Below are 20,221 nucleotides of genomic sequence, written 5' to 3'. Positions count from 1 at the left end.
AACAAAAACGACGTCGTTTGCCCATCACGAAACAGATCATCATTCGCAGAATCTCCGACACACAGCACAAAGTGCCTGTGAGAGAGGCTGAAGGCGAAGCAGAAAATCCTGAAATTCTCCGACATGGGCAGGTCTCTTCTCTCCTCTACGGTCATTCCCGTGAGATTTCCACAGATACCCAAATCAATCCCGCCATTCAATCGATCAATCCACCCAATTCCGCCCACTTTCGCTCCAAATTATCAACGCATTCGCGGGTTTTCTATTCCCACAAAAACCTTTTGCACAAAGGCTGTATTATCTGAATCTCCCAATCCCAAACGCTACCCAAAAATGGGTTCAGATTCTGTTGGCCCAATTCCGCCTTCTCAGCTCATCCAAGTGGTCGAACATGCTGCCAACACCGGTGCTCAGGTTTGGCACATTCCCAGGTCTCCTTGTTTGGTAGCTGAGAAAACCAAGGAAAAGAAGTATTTCATAATTCTGGTTTCGTTTCAGGTTGTGATGGAAGCTGTTAATAAGCCTCGGAATGTTACCTATAAAGGGCTCACCGACTTGGTGACTGAGTGAGGAAACTTTCAATGCTCTCTTACTTGCATGATTTCTAATTCGAAAAATGACTCATTGATAATTGATTTGGCACGGCATGTTTTTCAATAACAGCATTTTCTCTCTATATTTGTTGTATCATAAACCATGATAGAGTAGCGCACACATGTTTGAATTATACTTTTTTTTTTTTTTTTTTAAGTGTAGTTATTTTTATGCATTCTGATTTTCAAACAACATGCTTTTCTGTTGCTTAGTACTAATGTTTATTTCATATATGTGGATGAACTTATCTTATCATCTCTTCAATTTTGTTTACAGGATTGAGGTTGATTTTTGAATAGTATATTGTTGTGGTAGATTCATTCGATAAAAATAATGTTTGTAGCAATGAAACTCAGATGGGATTTTCACATTATCTATTTGGATTTACTGCAGCACAGATAAAATGAGTGAGGCTGCTATCCTAGAAGTTGTAAGAAAAAACTTTGGAGATCACCTCATTCTTGGGGAGGAGGGAGGGCTCATCGGAGATACTTCTTCTGATTATCTCTGGTGTATCGATCCTTTAGGTTTGGCACCATGAAAGCTCGACTATTTTCTTATTGTTATTTTATTTTGTTTTAAATTTTTAAATTTTTTTAGCTTTTTAATTTTAATTTTAGTTTTTTAATGGGATGGAGAGTAATGAAGGTCAGATGTTATTCATGAAGTGTTGCGGTACTTTGGGATATATTGTTGTTTTTTAACTTACACATTTTGAAAAACCACTGAAAGTCTAATAGGAACACCCAGGGGTGAATGGGTTATTAAAAAATGTTAAATAAATATTTATATATGATACCAAATTCTTTTAACCCAATAGATATCATGGTAACCCAAATAACTAAATGGGTTATACCTAAAATCTTTAGATATATATAAATAAAGAAAACAATAATTGGTTATAGGTATAACTACCATAACTTTCAAGATAACCATCCCAACAACCTCAATAACAAACTAACCAATCAATCAAAATGTTATCAATATCATTCTAAATATAAGTAGGAATAAAAGATATACAATGAGATACAAGATTTTTACTTGAAAAACCCTCACAAACTATGGAGAAAAAAAATCATGAGGTCTAAAACTTACTAATCTAAATCCACTATTCGAAATCAAGTTACACAGATTTACCTGATAACTTTACCTTAAAGACTTACTCTTCAGTACATACAATTTGATTCACATCTGCAACGTAGCAACTTCTTGTTGTTCTCAATAAGTCCCTCTTTTAAGAATGAGAGGTCTCTCAAATGATCTCAATTCAATCTCTCACCAATCTCCAAAATCTCTAACCCTTTTGAGAATTTATAGGCAAAAATCCAAAGAGTTTCGGTATCTTAAGTTTCCAAAATAAAGTTTGAGTGAAATTAATCCAAAATCCATTTTTAAACTTGGCAGAATAGTCATGACTGCTTGAGAGGACTTATGCCACTTGAGCGGTCCGCTTGAGCAGGTTGATTGCTTGAGCGAGATTAACAGCTTGAGTGACCCCTACTTCTTTTGAAAAATCATTTTAAAATATTTTAAATAAAAAAATGATACCAAATCTTTTTATACCTCAAAAGGCCTAATATGCCACAAGTCAAGCCTCTTTAGACGTATTTGTGACTTGCCGGTTGGACGAACTATCTAAAAAGGCTTCTATGGCCAAACATAAAAAGGGATAAAATTGCCAACATATAAACAAGATTCAATGTCCTAACTTCTCTCAATCTAGTTAAAAAATAAAAAATTATATTTTTTGGTCTATAATATTGTTAACATGAAAATTGGTGCAAACTTATTGTGATTCAGTCTTATGTTTAAACAGTGGAATATTTATTTATTTTATTAAGTGAATATGTGATTAATTGAGATAGATTTTTTTATTTTTAAAAATATTGGGAAAGGGAGTTGGGGTTCTTCTAAAAGAAAAATGTGTTTGGGCACTGAAGTTGAGGCTGGAGAAGTTATTCATTGAGAGTGTTTTTTCTTTATGGTTATGCTTTGTGAAAATGTTTGACACAAATTGACATTTAAACCAGAAGACCTCATCTTCCAGCTGATATGCAGATCTTCTTATCTTTCCTTATTGTTTAGTATACTGTCAAAATTGATTTCTTGTGCATCCTAACATAAATGCAGCCTAATGTATCTATATAAAGACTTAGGGTAAGCAAGTTGGGGTTCTTAAATGGAAAAGTGTTTCAGTAATTTGCTTGTCTTAATAAAGATGAAGTAATTGCTACTAGAGAATGTTTTCTTTTCATGATTGTGCCTTGTTGTGATATGCTCTTTTGCTAAGGTATTTAATTGCAACAAGCTGAAAGAATATCTGCACTCATAATTTTGTTCTTAGAATTTTTTATTAAATTATAATATCGAACTATTCAAGTTTTCAATAACCACTAAGTTATTTGTAAAGAAATTAGCATGTACACTATCAGTATTTGAAGTGTACATGATGCACTTTTTGCTTATCTTTGTGCTGTACATGATGTACTGTTTGCTACCAGTATTTGAAGTGAACTCACAGGCACTCTTTCTAGAAAGTTTCTTCAGATTGCAATGTGTATGTGCAGACATGTGCTTCATTGTTACCTTGCACTTCTTTGTGTTTACTTTTAATAATATTAGCTTTTTTGAGGCTAAAGCTATCTGAATATGCCTGCATAGATGGAACAACAAATTTTGCACACTGCTATCCTAGCTTTGCAGTTTCTGTGGGAGTTCTGTTTCGAGGCAAACCAGCTGCTGCTGCTGTGGTATTTGATCACAACTTAAATTTTATTTTGCCAGTGTTCGCATTCTGTATCAGTCTGTCAGATGGTGAAGTTAATACGTTCACAATTGCTATGGAAGAGTTAATATGTTCATAATCTTGTGAGGCTTTGAACCATCTTTTGATGTTTTCCAAGGTAGTGAACAATTTCTAAGCACACAGTGGGGCCATTATAAGCATGCCCAGATTACTGAAAATCTATATTACCAAGTAACATTTAGTTTCATTTGTAAGCTGATTGACTTCCTCCTTTTCATTTTTAGATAAGAAACCATACTTGTGATTGTATTAAAGATAGAAGGATACACACAAGGACAAAAGTTCCTTCAGACATTTTCTCTAATTATTATTATCAAAGGTAGGACTACCATTGCCACTGATTGAACTGAGCCCAGGTGACCATTATACCCTTTTCCTAAGTAATAAATAACCTTCTTTTTTAAAAAAATTTTTCTAAAATAATAATTAGAAGTATTTTATAATTAATATCATTACCTACTGTGTTAACCTGTTTGCTTCTCTCTCTTTCTCTCATTCTATAAAGGGCGTCTAGCACCTATCTTGTATATCTATCCTCTTTCACTAGTCCCCTCAAGGCCGACCTTACTTCAATGACTCCCCCTTAGAACAAGATGATCATATGGTTTGTTTAAGGTAAAATGTGAATGATAGCTTAGCATAAGATAGAAGTGAAGATGATAATATAGTTTGTGGTTATAGGTGGAGTTTGTTGGGGGCCCCATGTGTTGGAATACCCGTATATTTTCTGCAACCACTGGTAATAAGGTTCTATCTGATGAATTATATCTTATGCATATTTTGTATTCAAATTATGAAATTAAAGTTGGAAATGTAATCCTCACTGTTTATTTATTTTTAGGTGGGGGAGCATTTTGTAACGGGCAAAAGATTCATGCAAGCCAAACAGATCTGGTGAGTCAACATTATATTTAATTGAAGCACATATCAACTGAATGCTTTCATTTTCATGGCTGGCTATTGTTACACATTCTCTGATTTTGCTTGCAACTGGAATAAAGATTGTCTGGATGATGATTTTTAATGTTTTATTGTGATTAACATGGTAAGAGTGACTGATTGAAATGTCCCTTGTCTTTGTTTTAGGTAGAGCAATCTCTTCTAGTGACTGGGTTTGGTTATGAGCATGATGACGCATGGGCTACCAACATAGATTTGTTTAAAGAGTTTACTGATGTCAGCAGGGTACTAACCCTTTCTTTCTTTATTATTATTTCTTTCATTTCTCTTTTTAAAATAAGAAGCTATTCTTCTCCTAGTATCATAACTCAAGTCTGCTCTCTTTCTCTCATTTTCATTTTTTTTTTTTGTCATTGTAATGTGTAGGGTGTGCGCAGGCTTGGTGCTGCTGCAGTGGACATGTGCCATGTTGCTCTTGGGATTGTAGAAGCGTATTGGGAATACCGTCTAAAACCATGGGATATGGCTGCTGGCGTTTTGGTACTTTTTTTTTTTTTTCCAAAGACCTCTATTCTGATTTTATACTTAACAATGGTCAATAAGGATGGTAAGAGGGTAGGTTCAGGATGGAGTGACCCTACCCAAGAAAGGTAAACCCCTTCCTGGACCTGACATTCATCCAAGTTTGGTCGGACATAGGCAGGGCACGGCCTGTAGAGCACTCAAAGTCAAGCTTTATATAGAGATTTCATTTTACTGTTGTCCAATGCCATCTCAGATTCAATGACATGGCTTCAGTTTTGTCTTGGGGACCAAACTACATCCATACATTGTTTTGTTTGTTTATTTGCCTAAACCAGAAGATTCCTTTCTCCACAGTTTGCAGTATGGGGGAAGTTGGGCAGTCAAATGTTAGGAACTTCAACTCTCATTTTTTATGCCTGAACAACAGTCCTCAGGTGCTATAATATTATAATATAAACCCAAAATTTCATAAATTTTTAGATTCTGTCATAGCGGATCACAAATAATTCTATGTATTTTTGGAAGGATTTCTCATCCTTCACTTGTACTTAAAAATTTAATTCAATAATTTGTTTACCCTTTATCACCAAAACCAAAACCAAAAAAAAAATAACGGCATCAGGCAGATCTTCAAAATATATAGGAGTAGGAGGGAATCAGGCATATCAGACCCTACTCTTCCTAGAAATCAATGCAATTATGCAACATGAGGTTTTAACCTCATTAATGATATACCATGCACATCCATATAGGGCAGGCAGGAGTAGGTTGCTGGATCCATCTCACTTCATCTCATATTACTGGTGCTCCAAATAATGCAATTTCCAAATTGCAAATGGTGCTGTTGCAATTTTGAACTATAGGCAAGGCCCAAAAAAATTGTCAACCCTCTTGTTGTTTGTGGAATTGCTTGATTATGCTTTTTTATTTGTCCAAAATCTCAGCTTTATTTGGTTCAGAAGGTCAACAATCCTTACTGGAATGATTTTGCAGAAAGATGAGCTTGATTATACTGGCTAATGTTTCTGTCCAGTTTGATAAAAATCTATCTTTTAACTGCCTTAATGAAGGAATTTGAAGTAAAACTCAATCTTCTTTGCCATTACTTGGGAAAGGCTATAAAAACATTTCCTAAACAGATCTTTGTTCAAGAGTGGTTTTTTTTTTTTTGGTTATTTCACACCTTGACTTCTAACTCATGATACTTTTGAGGCATGAGAACTATTGAATATGACTTATAGTATTGCAAATTTATATTTCAGTTTGAATTAAAATCTGTTTTGTTCCCTTTTTAAGCAGATAGTTGAAGAGGCTGGTGGGACAGTTACCTGCATGGATGGTGGCAAATTTTGTGTATTTGACAGATCTGTTTTGGTATCCAATGGTGTGTTGCACTCAAAGGTTAGTATTGTTCCATGTTTTTTCTTTTCCACAAACTTGATTTAGATCCTTGTTTTTGAACCTTGTTAGATGTTGGTCAAGTCATTCATATTTGATGGTGCTAGTAGTGGTGGTATGAGGCAGATTAATGCCCACAGTGATAATCTATATCTCAAATCACGACTAGCAAGCTTGATGATGGCAACTATCTTGCTTGCCTCCATTCAGCACATTTTTTTTAATTGAGCATAGAGGATGGCTTCCCTTGAGAGAAACTTGAATGCAATGTTTTTTGTTCTAGTTCCCAATAAGTGCAAACGTGGAGGACATCAAGGATTTTTAGCCAATTAAATTGGTTGGAACACACTTTTGGCAAAATTATTGCCTAATAGACTGAGAAAAGTCATTAAGGTGGTATTTGACACCTAGAATGCTTTTGTTCAAGGGAGGTAGATCCTTGATGCAGTTCTTATTCAACTAAGGCTATTCCTCTATATTGAAGAGCTTGAAACCAGGTGTTGTTTGTAAGTTGGATATTGAGAAAGCCTACTGCCATGTTAATTAGGATTTCTTGTTGTCAGTCACGAAAATCATGTGGTTCAGGCAGAAATGGATGGTGAGGATCAAGTTCTGCAGTTCTGCAGCTCTGCTGTAGTCAAGTTCTTTGTGCTGGTTAACAGGGCACCGATTGGTTTTTTTTCCTGAGCTTCAGTGATCTGAGGTAGCCCTTTATTTCTCTATTTTTTGTGCTAGTTGTGGAGACTTTGAGCTGTATTTTCTTTCGGACTATGAAGCTGACTTCTTTAGAGGTTTCAAGAGAGGAGGAAGAGATGGAGAAGGGGAATGGATTTTGTTTTTTTGATGACTCCCTCCTTTTTTATGACGTTGATGGTGAAAGCTGTTGAATATGAGGTGGATTCTCTTCTACTTTGATTGACCTTGGGTCTTAAAACTGATCTAGAGGAAAGTGGGCTTATTTTGATGGGGAATGTGGCAAATTTGGAGCTACCAGCTGCAATTCTTGGGTGTGGGGTGGGGAAGTTGCCTTCTTCTCACTTAGGTTTACTGTCCAGTGCCTTGGAAAGCAAATAGAAAAGGATGGAAAGCCTTCGAGTGATGCATTTTCTGGGAGATGATGCTTAGTTTGAGTCTTGGTTTGATATGTGGTAGGGGAGCACTTGTTGAAGGATTCCTTTCCAGTTCTAGCTGGTATTATTTCTTTTATAAAGCTTGGGTTGCTGACTTCTGAGATGGGGTGGGTGGTCAAGGTCATTTGTCCTTTCATTTTCAGAAAGGGTTCTAGAAGTAAGGAGTTGGGGATGGTGCATTTCCAATCAGTTGCTCTGAAGGAAGGAGCCAATAAGTTGGGGGTGGAGATTAAGAAAGAATTGTAACTGTTTGGCCAAATCATTCGACCACTCTTTAAGCCGAGGGCCCTAGGTTCTTTTCTTGGCCAACGAGGTTTGGGTTTCTATGGCACCATCTAAGTCTTCTTGGGTGATATGTTCTCTTCATCTTCAGAAAGGCTTCTTGAGACAAGGAGTTGGGGTTGGCATGCATCCAATGTGTTGCTGTGAACAGATGATGTTCTGATAAGTTGGGGATGGAGAGTAGGAATGAATTGTAATTTCTCAGTTAAACCATTTTACCACTCCTTGAACCCGAGGGTGCTATGTTCTTTTCTTGCCAAGCAGATTTAGGTTTCCATGGCCCTATCTAAGTCTTTTTTTTTTATTTTTATGTTGACTTAACTTGTTAGAAGGGTTGGTCTTTAGTTAGTTGGTGCTACCTCGGTAAGCAGCAGGAGTTTGCTAATCATGTTCTCATTTGTTATGGAATGACGCATATTTGTGGATTTTCTGTTTTCTTTGTTTTGGATTTCTTAGGTGCTTCTCCGATTACTCAAGGAGGTATTGTAAGGTTTGCATGGGAGGTCCTTGTGAAGGAGTTGAAAAAGGCTTGAAGCTTGTACTTCTTTGCTTGTTATGCTAAATTTGGAGAGAGTGAAATACAAGATTTTTTTTGTGGGGTGGAGATTTCAAAAGTGATGGTAAAGGACTTCATCATGGATACTCTTGGTCTGGTCTCTTTTTTTTTTTTTCTTTTTTGATCTGTCTTTGGTTCCTTATTTAGTTTCAACTGGTATGAAGGATTAAGGCATTGTTTATCCTTTCATTTGGCCTTTTTTTCCCTGTTCATGTTCTATTTACCGCCTTTGGTGCTCCATGTATACATTTTCTGACTTTGGTTGCACCCCCTTTTTTGTTAAGCACCATTTAATGAATTTTTGAATTGCGTATCAAAAAAAAAAAAAGGGCTATTATATGGTGAGATTGAGGAACCTGTCCCCCTCTGATCCTGGTTATGCTAAGTGGAAGTTTTGAGAATTTCATGTGGATTTCAGGCTCCATTCTACAACCTGAAATAAGCAAAAGATAAGAATTATTAATGCTGTAAAGAAGTTTTGGGATGCTGGTGCCAAATTATCTGAAGAGAATATGCTGAGATTTTTGAGGTGAAGAAATAGATATGGAAGGCAACATGGAAAGATAAGAATTTAGCTACCTTTGCTACCTTGTGGAGTCTCTAGGAGGAGCAACTCCATTATCAGCCCTTCTAAGATGATTGTTCAGCGGATGCCTAGGAGTTTAAGAAAAAGAACTAGAAATCTTTGAGTCCCTGTCTTTACAGTCTGAATATGAACTCCATGGTTATATTGAATAATTTCCTTCCCTCTGAACAATGTTAGAATGGCAACGATGTGTTTCTCTATTTCCTATCTGGTCTGACATGTATTTTCCATATTCATCTTCATTCCTTATTTTCAGTATTTCCAGTATAGGAATGAGCTTGGAAATGTTGGGATTCTTATTCATTATCAATCAGTGCCAAAACTGATATTGAAACTGATTAGTAGAACCTAAACTGGAGGCTCATAATCTAGATTAAAACCATAATCCTTGCTCATGAATGATTCTAAAGACTACTATTTTATTTTTTTTAAATTCTTTAAATGGTCAAAAGTAGTTCCAGGCAACCTAATTTTTTCCAGTCCAAGAGGTTGAGACTTGTGGATTTTGGGACCATCTATTAAGTAAATATATAAAAGAACATGCTATGACTGAATTGTAGTTAGAATTGCCCATCAAGAAAATATGAGAAAAGAGAAGAGTCAAATATTTTTCCCTCGATGTTATCCAAATTGCATAATGTTTTAATGCTTGTGATGTTCAGCTTTTGGAGAGAATTGGTCCTGCGACAGAAAAACTGAAGAAGAAAGGGATTGATTTCTCATTGTGGTACAAGCCAGAAAATTACAACACAGACTTTTGAATTCCTAGGAAGTGTGCTTTCTTTGCTGGTTGTATGAGAAAGATCTCCTTGGCAATCAGGTAACTCTTTTTTTCATCCTGTGATGCCCTTAATTGTTGGTCTTTTCATCCTTACTAGACAATTATGGTTTTTTTTTTTTTTCACCAACAGAGTTGACAATGATTTTATTGAAAATACAGTCATTTCAATTTTTAGAGCAAGAGAAAAAATGCAACCTTGGTATCCTTTTTTAAATCAAGTATATCATTTTCTTGTTGAAAATTAGAGATGAAGCATGCTAAGGAAGAGCTTGCTTGTCCTGCTAAAGAGGCTGAGGGCAAGGCTAAGTACAATTATGATAAAGGGGAGGTGTTGATGCTATTTGGCTGTTATGATGCTGATAACTGTGGAGAAGAAGATGATATCTGTACTTAGCATTGTTTCCTGACACTAGGGGTTATGTAATGGTATTCAGATCTGTCCATTATGATGGATGTCTTATGTCTAGCACTTTTACTAACCCCATGGTACTTTGAAGTGGACAAAGAACATATGAAACATTAGGGGGAACTCCTTCCTTCCAAACATGGAATCCCTTATCTCTTAGAGAACCAAGAGACCTTGTTTGAACTTTCCCATTAAAATATAAAAAATCCTCGGTGGACTGAGTTTATTATTCACCACATGTTTTCTGAGTACTTCTATGGCAAAATCAATAGAAAAGTCAAAACACAACCTAATAGATTGGACATTAGATAGATATTGTTGAACATTTTTAAGCTTAATTCTTTGGTTGAATGATAATACCTTTGACGACAAGTCCTCTCTTCCGGGGTTTCGTAAAGAAGAAATGATGACCAACAACTTGAATGTGGGATCATGTAAAACAAGTGATCATGGGTTGGGGTTGATAAAGTGGGTTGGCAGCATTGTTACAAACTCCTACGTGAGAATCACAATACTAGTTGGATAACTAGAGTGGGGCAAAAAGTAAATATCCTTAACTAAAAACGCAAAGATAGGTTAAGCCAGTGCCAGAAATGATGATCTTCTGGCTAAGTCATTGAAAGATTCCTTGCGAACAACATGAAGCAGTTGTTGAACTGCTTTTCCATCCAAAATTTCTGCACTAACAAAAAAAAAATTATTACAATGTTAATAACCTTGTTGTAAATCTTTTTTATTAGACTGGTTTTGCAGCATATAATATGCATTGTTAATGAAAATCTTTAGTCTATGGAGCTGGGTTGGGGGACTCGCCATCCACTTTTCATTTAAAAGCACTCCAGCATAGAGCTGATTATACAGCTTTTCCAAGGAGGATACGTCGACTGTTTGAGTCTGCATCTTTCATAATTGCTGCATAGTTATGTGGAAGCTTTTTTGCTTGCATACTTGTTTTGTGTAAAGTCTTTCTTTTCAGCTCTTTCAAAGCCCTTGATTTCGAGCCTGCCCTTCCTCATCCATTTCATTTGGAACTCTGAAGCCTCATCTAAGGTTAAAACCTTTGCATGGCAAGTGGTGAATAAGAACATCAACACCAATGGTTTGCTGCAGTTGAGGAGGTCTTTTGAGATCATTATTGTGCATAAAGAGTTGGGAATCAATTGATCACCTATTTTTACATTGCCTAGTGGAACTGTGACTATGGAATAGCCTACTTGCATTGCTAAGATAAATTGGGCTCCCTTCAAGAGTGACAGATATATTGTTTATATCTTTTAAAAGGTTAGGGGATACTCCTAGAGGAAGGGTAGTTTGAGGATCAATGGAGGACCCTAGAATCTATTTGAGATCTGATACATTTCTATTCATCCTTTTGGGCTTCTCCCTTTTCAACTTTCGAGGGTACTCCATTGGATATTCTACAGCATGATTGGAATATGGTTTGTAGGTCAAAGAGGGTAAGTTTTTAGATGCTCTCAGTATATACTCCACCTCCATTTGTTTGATTAAATTAAACTTCGATGGGTGTGCTCTAGGCCACCTAGGTTAGTTGGGAATTGGAGGTGTAAGTTGGGAATTGGAGGTGTAATTAGGGATCACCTTGGTATAGGCTGTATAGCATCGAGAGCTTTCTTCAAATTGGCAAGGATGAGTTGGCCATTGAGGCAAATATCTTAGACCTTTTGGTGGGTTTATTACAAGCCAAGGTTTTGGATCTTTCTACTTGTTTGGTGGAGGGATGTTCTGCCATAGTGATCTCATGGTTGTGTTTGTTAGAGAGAGATCCTTGGAAATACAGTATGTGGGTCCATCAAATCCTAGATCTGGCTAGCAGCTTAGGTTGTTCCTTCTCTTGGTCTCCTCATTCAACTATCATGATTGCTGATTGTTTAGCTAAATGTGCAGCCAAACAAATGGTTTCTTTTGTAAGGGATTTTTTACTCCTTGAGTTGTACACTGTTGCATATTTTGTGCATGTCTTTGTCTCATACTAGTTCAATATAACAAACTTAGGTTTTCTCTTTTGATCATCCTTTATATTTTGGAAGAATTTCTTGTATCTAAAATTAATGTGAATGAATAGTTAGTTTCTGATTAATAAAAAGTACTATGTATTTCCTATTAAAATATGAAACATTCTCAGTGGACTGAGTTTGTTATTCACCACATTTTTTCTGAGCACTTCTATGGCAAAATCAATAGAAAACTGAAAAAAAAAGGAAGAAAAAGAAATGTTTGGAAATTAGATAAAAATTTCTGGACAGTTTAAACTTAATTTTTTGGTTGAATGATAACACCTTTTACAACGAGTCCACTTTTCCAATCCCCACCTTCGTATTCAAACAGGGAGAACTCAATCTCTCCAATGTTTTCTGCTGATGTCTGGAATTGCCCTACTGGGATTTCTATCCATTGTCCCTTTGGCTTTTCCCTTAAATTTTCTTTATGTTCTTGTGTGTTTCCATCTGGGAGAGCAAGTTTGAGGTTCACTGGGACTCCCCATCCATAGGCAGGATCCTTCATCATCACCACAAATGCAACCTTGTACATAATTCCAGGCGAGAGCTTTGCTGTCTCAAATTTTCCATGCACTTCGAGCCAGCAAACGTTTATAAGTTCAGCTACATCAACAAACACATCACTGCAAAGCAAGAATCATGAATTGCATCAAACAGACTACTCAAAAAATATGGTGGTTCTAGCTGCCCAACCAGTGAAATAGCCAGGCTGTTTTGTAGGCCTCAGCTTGTCGAAATGGAACCTTCTAGCTTAGGTGGTTACAGTTGTGAACTTTCTTTAGGTTACCTTGTTTCCTTTATCTTAAGCCAGTGCCAGTAACGAGAATCTTCAGCCCAAGTGATTGAGAGATTCCTTGCAAAAATCATGAAGCAGTTGTTGAACTTCTTTTCCATCCAAAATTTCTGCACTAATAGGAAAAAGTTGTTATAATGACTTTGTGAGAACTTTTTTGGTTTAACTGATTTTGGAGATATTATAGGTCATAGTTCATGACAATTTTTAGCCTATCAAGCTGGGTTGGGGACTTACCTTCCTATTCCCATTTAAAAGCACTCCAGCATAGAGCTGATCATTCAGCTTTTCGATGGAGGACTCATTGATTGGCGAGTCTGCATCTTTCATAATGGCTGCATAGTTGTATGGGAGCTGTTTTGCTTGAATTGTCTCCTTTGCCTTTGTATTGATGTCAAGGGTCTGTGACAGAGTCTCGCCAGGTTTTTCACTTAGCTGTGAACTCTCATCTTGTGACCAACTTGATCCCATCTCCTAATGATATTCATGTCTTCCATGAAACACTCTTCTTATAGCACACAACCTTTAAATGTGATTTATTAATCTAAACCTTTATGTATAGAATATAGTTTTAGCATACAGTCAAATAATATATTTCATGATGTTGGGTACTGCATGTGGATGTGGAATGTAATTGTCCCTAATAAGTGATTGTCCATCATCCTAAAATTCCTTTTTCCTACATGTCAGAAAGTTATATTCTGTGATAACGGGCATCAATTCATCTGGATTTTATTCCATTCATCACTCAGAAGAGATTTTTTTTTTTTTATAAAGCATCGATTATCTCTTTTATCATAATCGACAAAATGCTTGAATGTCTTGGGTTCTTTTGTGTAGGGGAAAGATAGATGCTTAGGACCACTATAGTGAATGCTAGATATTGTGCTTTCGGTTTTGGATGGTACTTGTGATTATTTTATTTTTATATTCAATTCTCATGATATATATCATTGACAAAGCTGATGGATTATTCGAATTGGTCCTTCCATTGAATGGTTTGGACTATGATTCTTCATAAATAAGAAAAACTGACACATCTTTTGAATTACTTTTCTAATATATTAATGCCCTGTAATTTGATTCTTTAGAAATAAGAGATATTTATATATTTTGGCTCCATTCAAAGAGGAAGGGGAGGATAAGGGGAGATCAGCATTTTGATTGGTATAAAGAGAAAGGAAAGGAGATTGCACTCTGGTTTTTTTCATTTGATTTATATAGGTATTCAGATTTTAGGACAAGGACAACAACTAATTTTCCTTTACCATAAATTTATAATGATATTTGTCAAACTCAACAATGCTTCATGCTAACTATTTGGAATATTAGTTAACTGCATTACTTTTTCCACTATTCTGCATGACTTTTTCTTGTATTTTGCTCTTGTTTCCATTTGATTTGTTTTGTTGGTATTCCAAAATCAAAGAATATTAGATCTTCATGTAGGAACCCTTGAGAGTCCTAGTGGTGCTAGCTTTCTCGCTCTATCAGCTAAGTATTCTCCTTTTCTTGCTTTTAGTGTCTCGAATATGTCTTTGCTAGACTCTTGGGTTATCAACTCGAGACTTACAGATCATATGACTCATTCTTCACAAAAGTTTAGTACCTATAGCCTATCCTAGTAATAAAAAAAATAGCCATTGTTGATGACTTTTTAGCCACCAAGATTAGTCAAGGAGAAGTTCACTTGAATTAATACATAGCTTTGAAAAATGTGCTACATGTACCTAAGCTTTCCACCAATCTTGTTTCCATTCGTCAACTTACCAAAGAATTGAATTATCATATGATTTTTATCCCTCTCATTGTGTATTTTAGAAATAAGGTACGAGAAAGGCAATTGGATATGTTAGGGAAAAGTATGGACTTTATTATTTTGAGTTGTCGTTTGGTTAAGATAGGACCAAGAAACAGGTACCCTTATCATTCCTTTTTGAAATCCCATCCACAATAAAAGATAAGATTTGACTTCATCATCATTATCTTGGACGTCCGTCGTTTGACATTCTTAAAACTATGTTTCCTTTGTTGTTCAAAGGAATTGATGTAGAAAAATTATATCGTGATGTTTGTGAACTTGCAAAGCATTGTCGTGTTTCTTTTCCAATAAGTAATAAAAGAGTTTCAATTCCTTTTGTGTTAGTTCATAGTGACATTTAAGGTCCTTCCACAATTCTTGATATTTCAGGCTTTAGATGGTTTGTCTCATTTATAGATGATTGTACTCGAGTATCTTGGATTTTTTTTCTCAAACAAAAATTGAATGTGAGTACTAAATTTTCCAATTTTCACAAAATAGTCAAAACTCAATTTGGAGTGGGAATTAAGAAGTTTAGGTCTGATAATGCAAATGATTACTTCTACCAAGTCTTATCTCCTAATTTTTAAAAAAAAAGTAATATCTATGAATCCTCTTATTTTAGTACTCCCCAACAAAATGGGGTAGTCAAAAGGAAAAAGAGTTATTTTCTTGCTGTTACAACAGTTTTTTTTTGTTCCAGAAAAATGTTCTTAAATCTTATTAGGAGGAAGTAGTACGTATTGTTGCTCATCTTATAAACCGATTGTCATCTAGAATTTTAGGGTTCAAAAGTCCAATGGAATTTTTGTCAAATACTTCCTAATTACAACATCTATCAAACTTGTTCCACGCTCATAACAAAGAGAAGCTAGATCTAAGAGCAATTAAGTGTATTTTTGTGGGGTATTCATCCACTCAAAAGGGTTACAAATATTATCATCCACTCACTTGACAATTTTATGTCTCTTCCGATGTGTCCTTTGTTGAACATGAATACTACTTAAATCATCCTTAGCTTCAGGGGAAGACATCATTCATGGAAGATACAAATACAAGAGATTTGTTCTTACTTGACTTGTTCCCATCTGTATCTTAAACCCTCATAATTGTTATCATCCGTGTCTAAGTTTGTGTTTGGGCAATCACAAATTCTAGAACCTACAAGTCCTAATCCTAGAAGTCCACCTTTAGGGAAACATAGTTCCCAGTTCTACAAGGGCAACTTTGGTTTACTCAAGGAAGAAAGCAACAATCACTGAACCTATGCAAGTCGAAGAGTTAGAACCAACCACTTCCTATGAGGTAAATGATCTATCTTCTCCTGAGATTTCTCCTGATTCCATTGATATTAGTGATCTAAATCCACCCATTTCAGTTAGAAAAGGTACAAGAACATGTATTCAACACCCTTTATATCCACTTTCCCACTTTGTGTCCTATGACAGATTATTATCATCTTGTAGAAATTTTCTTACCAGCCTAAACACCATAGCCATACCTAAGACTTTATCTAAGGCACTAAATAGTAAAGAACGGAAACAAGCCATGAGGGCCAAGATGGAAGCACTTGAAAAGAATGGGACTTGGGATGTGGTTGAGTTATCAAGAGAGAAGAGTCTAGAAGGGTGCAAGTAGGTGTTCATAGTAAAGTACAAGATGGATGGTTCTCTTGATAGATACAAAGCCATACTTGTTGCTAAAGGTTATATTCAGATATATGGAGTAGAATTACCAAGAGACTTTCGCACTAGTAGCCAAGATGAACATTGTGAGAGTTTTACTCTCTTTGGCTACTCAATTTGATTGAGACTTACAACAGTTTGATGTGAAAAATGCATTCCTATATGGAGAGCTCAAAGAGGAAATTTATATGGATCTTCAATTTAGTTTTAATATGCACTTGCAAGAAAAAAAGGGTATGTAAACTGAAAAAAGCTTTGTATGGGCTAAAACAATCTCCACAATCTTGGTTTGAAAGATTTGTCAAAGTCATGATAATTGTTGGCTACAAACAAAGCCACGGACCACACCTTATTTGTTAAATAATTGACCTCAGGGGGAGTAACTACCCTATTGGTTTATGTGAATGATATGAATAGAGACTGAAAATCATCTTGAAGAAAGAAAAGCATTGAAGTGATGCTTAGCAAAAGAGTTTGAAATAAAGAAGCTTGGAAGACTAAAGTTTTTCTTAGGAACTGAAGTGATTCACTCAAATAAGGGAATTTTTGTCTCCCAACAGAAGTATGTTCTTGACTTATTGTAGAAGAAAGGAAAAATAGGATGTCAACACACCTATTGATCTAAATCACAAGCTTGGAGAAGCAAGTGAGGATGCAACCATAGAAAAAGTTGTTGATCGAAGGTCTACTACAGGATATTACACTTTTCTTAGAGGGAACTTGGTAACTTGGAGGAGTAAGAAACAAAATATTGTTGCAAGATCTAGTGAAAAAGCAGAGTTTCATGCGATGGCCCAAATCTATGAGTTGCTTTGGCTCAAGATTATCTTGGAGGACTTGAAGATTAAGTGGGAAACACCAATGAGACTTTATTGCGACAATAAGTCTGCCATCAACATTGCACATAACTTGATACAACATGATAGAACCAAGCATGTGGAAGTAGACAAACATTTTATTAAGGAGAAGTTGGATAGTGGCTTAATCTACACACCATATGTCTCCACTAGAGGTCAATTAGTTGATATCTTAACGAAAAGATCAGCCAGTGCTCAGTTTCAAGAAATCATTATCAAGTTGGGAATGAACGACATTTATTCACCAGCTTGAGGGGGAGTGTTGAAAATTATTACAGTTGTAATATATTGTTGTGTGTGTGTACAGCTATGTGAATATCCAACTGTGTATATTTGTGTATATAATCCTTTATTTGTAGGGATCTTTAATAAGGTAGTTTCCAATTCTTTCCTTATTCTTTCTTTTCTGCTGATGTATATATTTCTAGGGTTGTATACTTTTAAAATATGAATGAGAAATACAAGTTTTCTCCACACAAAAAACTCCTAATACAAACAGCCAAAGCATATATAGGGCTTTGGTTTTTTATACTGCAACAATAAAACCATACACACAACTTTATATATATATTTTAATTATGAAAACTCATAATAATAACACAAACAGCCGAAGCATGTATAGGGCTTTGGTTCTTTATACTGCAACAATGAAACCATACAACTTTATATATATTTTAATCATGAAAACTCATAATAAGCCTAGCATGTAGATTTTAGAAGCAACTTCCAAATCTTCAACGAAAAGCCATCTCATCAACCTGATTTTGCCTTAATCTTAACTCCTCCAAGAACCATACCACCCTTCCACCAGTCACTATCAACTTCAAAGATACCAAATTCAACATTCACAGGGTCCTTTGATGCAACTGAGAATTCACCACCTGGAATTTCATGCCACACATCATGTTTCTCTCTGTAGGACTCCAATATCATAATGTTACTGTGTGTCTCTTCTCCTTTGTGTCTCACCTTGAACTTGATAGGAGCTGAATGCCAACCAAATGCATCAACCCTGAACTTGACCATATAATATATTTCATATTTTGTGTCCTCAGTGGGAGTGATATTCAGATTTCCTTTGACTTCAATCCAATTCACCTGAAGGAGCAGCATACCTTCCTTGAATCCGATCTCCCTGATAACCAAAAAATGATATCATCATGTTCAAGTAAAGATGCCTGTCATCAGAAATATATAGGAGAAATTTCTCAAAGAATGATACGATGTAATGAAAATTCTCACTGGGTATCATGATCCGTAAGATCTATCTGTTGCCAAAACCGAGTATCATTACCCCATGTGATGTCTAGAGCCTTAACAGGGACTTTAATCAATCCTGAGAAACTTTGGTCAAGTGTAGAACCATCCTGTAGAATCAAATTTACTTTGTATAAATTCTTTAAGGCTCTCTGGAAATATACACACAAACTCTTGCCATAAACATGGAAATGAAACATTTCATTTTAATTTTCATGGCATTTGAACAAATCCTTCTAAAAAAACAAAATCATCAAAGAAAATGAACATGAAATCTAAAGAAAAGACTTGGACATGATGGTAAAGAAATGAAGGACAAACAGTTCAACTTACGCCTTTCCAATGTGGGCTGGAGTAACCTCCTTCTCTTTGTTCATGAGTCATCTCTTTTTTGCTCTGATCAAAATGTTACACTAGTGGTTTCAGATTTTGTTGCTACAAATCGAAGAAGCATTCCAACATTAATTTATAGGAGTATGTCATGATCTGCACCCTGAAATTGCTTGAACATGTGTAAAGTGAAAAGAAATATCAGAATTACATGGATTGGTAACAACAAACATGCAATATAATCACCAAAGATTCCACATCTTACTTCTTCCTTACTTTTCTTTTATTCTTTTTTGTCTTTTACTTTTCTCTTTATCACTTTCTCTTTCTCCAAAGCTTGATACAGATTATGTAGTATGTGCTACAAAATCGTTCCTTTATTATTTTTATCATTCCTTTTCTTTCCAAAGTTAGAAATTCCCTACATGGAATGTTCACACTTCTGCTATTCTCACTTTTGTCAGGAAAGAAAATGGTGGCAGCATCAAATTTTTATTCTTCTAAGGTACTGTGGTAAACCTTTTTCTTTTCTATTTTGTCAGAGATAATGAAAACCTGCCGTGATACCAATTTATTGCTATGTTCTTTTTTTCTTTCCTATACGAATATGCATATTTATCTTAAACCATTGAAATCTGGGAATATTAGTTTGTATCTGTTTGGGAAGTTTTTTTCAAACAACATTAAACACAATCTGAAAAAAAATGTTAGGCTTTTTGCTGTGAATAATTTGATTCAGTACTAGAAATGAAAAGTATCGGTATTGTATTGACATTATGACATTACGTATTTGCATAGCAATATCATATTCTAAAGAGACGGTATCTTCTCTTGTTGCTTTCATCTATTGTGAATGAAAATGATGTCTCTTCAAATAGACCCTCGTTAAGATGATTGCATGGGTCGATAACATTTACTATGCAACTGTGCAGTGATCTATCCCAGCTTTATTTGTGAGTGATAGAGAGATGGATAACCATACTTCCTGCAATACCCAATAATGCGGGATGCTAGAAGGAACTGATGAGCACCATAGGCAAGTAAGAAATGGTACACAATTCATCATGCCTGTATCAATCTGAAACTTTATTAAAGAAAATTCTTTGATAAAGATGAAACAAGTTGCAACCTATGACTAGGCTTGTCCATCCGCTTTCCTACAGTGGTTTCTCATGGAACACGTGGGCCTCAGACAAAGCCATGACTGAGGCATTCTTTGGAGTAATCTTAGAGTGCGTTTGACAGCATTTTCATTCAGAGTGTTTTCTCTTGAAGTGTTTTTAAGAGGATCACCTGTCAAGTATTTCTCCCAAAAATATTACAAGTGATTTTTCAGATTTTTAAAAATATTTCCTAAATTTTGCTAAAAACCTAATTTATTTTTTTCAAATACACTTTTTAGGTTAAAAACATTTCTTAAAATCACTTTCAAACTGAGTTTTAATATAGTTACATCCCGCTTGTACTTATTACATCTTTGAATTGTATAATCTCAACAAAAACCAATTGTGAACTC

General features: G+C 35.4%; 3 protein-coding genes across 6 annotated transcripts; 1 reads left to right on the top strand and 2 right to left on the bottom strand.

The window, feature by feature from the left end:
* Positions 1 to 15: 15 nt before the first annotated feature.
* Positions 16 to 19,952, top strand: LOC100249170 (phosphatase IMPL1, chloroplastic). 4 transcript variants are annotated; one of them, XM_010650457.3, is made up of 12 exons: positions 17 to 414; positions 499 to 566; positions 988 to 1,121; positions 3,256 to 3,344; positions 4,082 to 4,139; positions 4,242 to 4,294; positions 4,487 to 4,585; positions 4,727 to 4,840; positions 6,122 to 6,226; positions 9,440 to 9,597; positions 19,170 to 19,210; positions 19,638 to 19,952. In XM_010650457.3, exons 1-10 carry the CDS (start codon positions 124 to 126, stop codon positions 9,536 to 9,538), a joined length of 1,110 nt encoding a protein of 369 aa, XP_010648759.1. In that variant the 5' UTR covers positions 17 to 123; the 3' UTR covers positions 9,539 to 9,597; positions 19,170 to 19,210; positions 19,638 to 19,952. The 4 variants fall into 4 exon arrangements, with proteins under 4 accessions (XP_019080272.1, XP_010648759.1, XP_010648756.1 ...); XM_002276661.4 differs by having other exon boundaries at positions 18 to 414; positions 6,125 to 6,226; XM_010650454.3 differs by lacking the exon at positions 19,638 to 19,952 and having other exon boundaries at positions 19,170 to 19,520.
* On the bottom strand, positions 12,184 to 13,284 carry LOC132252534 (lectin-like). The gene is made up of 3 exons (XM_010650448.3): positions 13,013 to 13,284; positions 12,770 to 12,885; positions 12,184 to 12,605 (listed from the first exon to the last, which is right to left on the bottom strand). Exons 1-3 carry the CDS (start codon positions 13,244 to 13,246, stop codon positions 12,236 to 12,238), a joined length of 720 nt encoding a protein of 239 aa, XP_010648750.1. The 5' UTR covers positions 13,247 to 13,284; the 3' UTR covers positions 12,184 to 12,235.
* LOC104879035 (protein PHLOEM PROTEIN 2-LIKE A5) lies at positions 17,667 to 18,918 on the bottom strand. The gene is made up of 3 exons (XM_059737650.1): positions 18,709 to 18,918; positions 18,361 to 18,485; positions 17,667 to 18,253 (listed from the first exon to the last, which is right to left on the bottom strand). The coding sequence occupies exons 1-3, from the start codon at positions 18,757 to 18,759 to the stop codon at positions 17,872 to 17,874; spliced, it is 558 nt and encodes a 185-aa protein (XP_059593633.1). The 5' UTR covers positions 18,760 to 18,918; the 3' UTR covers positions 17,667 to 17,871.
* Positions 19,953 to 20,221: the final 269 nt, after the last annotated feature.

This window comes from Vitis vinifera, chromosome 1 (assembly GCF_030704535.1).
Source record: "Vitis vinifera cultivar Pinot Noir 40024 chromosome 1, ASM3070453v1".
Lineage (NCBI taxonomy): Eukaryota > Viridiplantae > Streptophyta > Magnoliopsida > Vitales > Vitaceae > Vitis > Vitis vinifera.
Note: the sequence above shows the minus strand (reverse complement) of the source record. Positions and strands in the feature narration are given on the sequence as shown.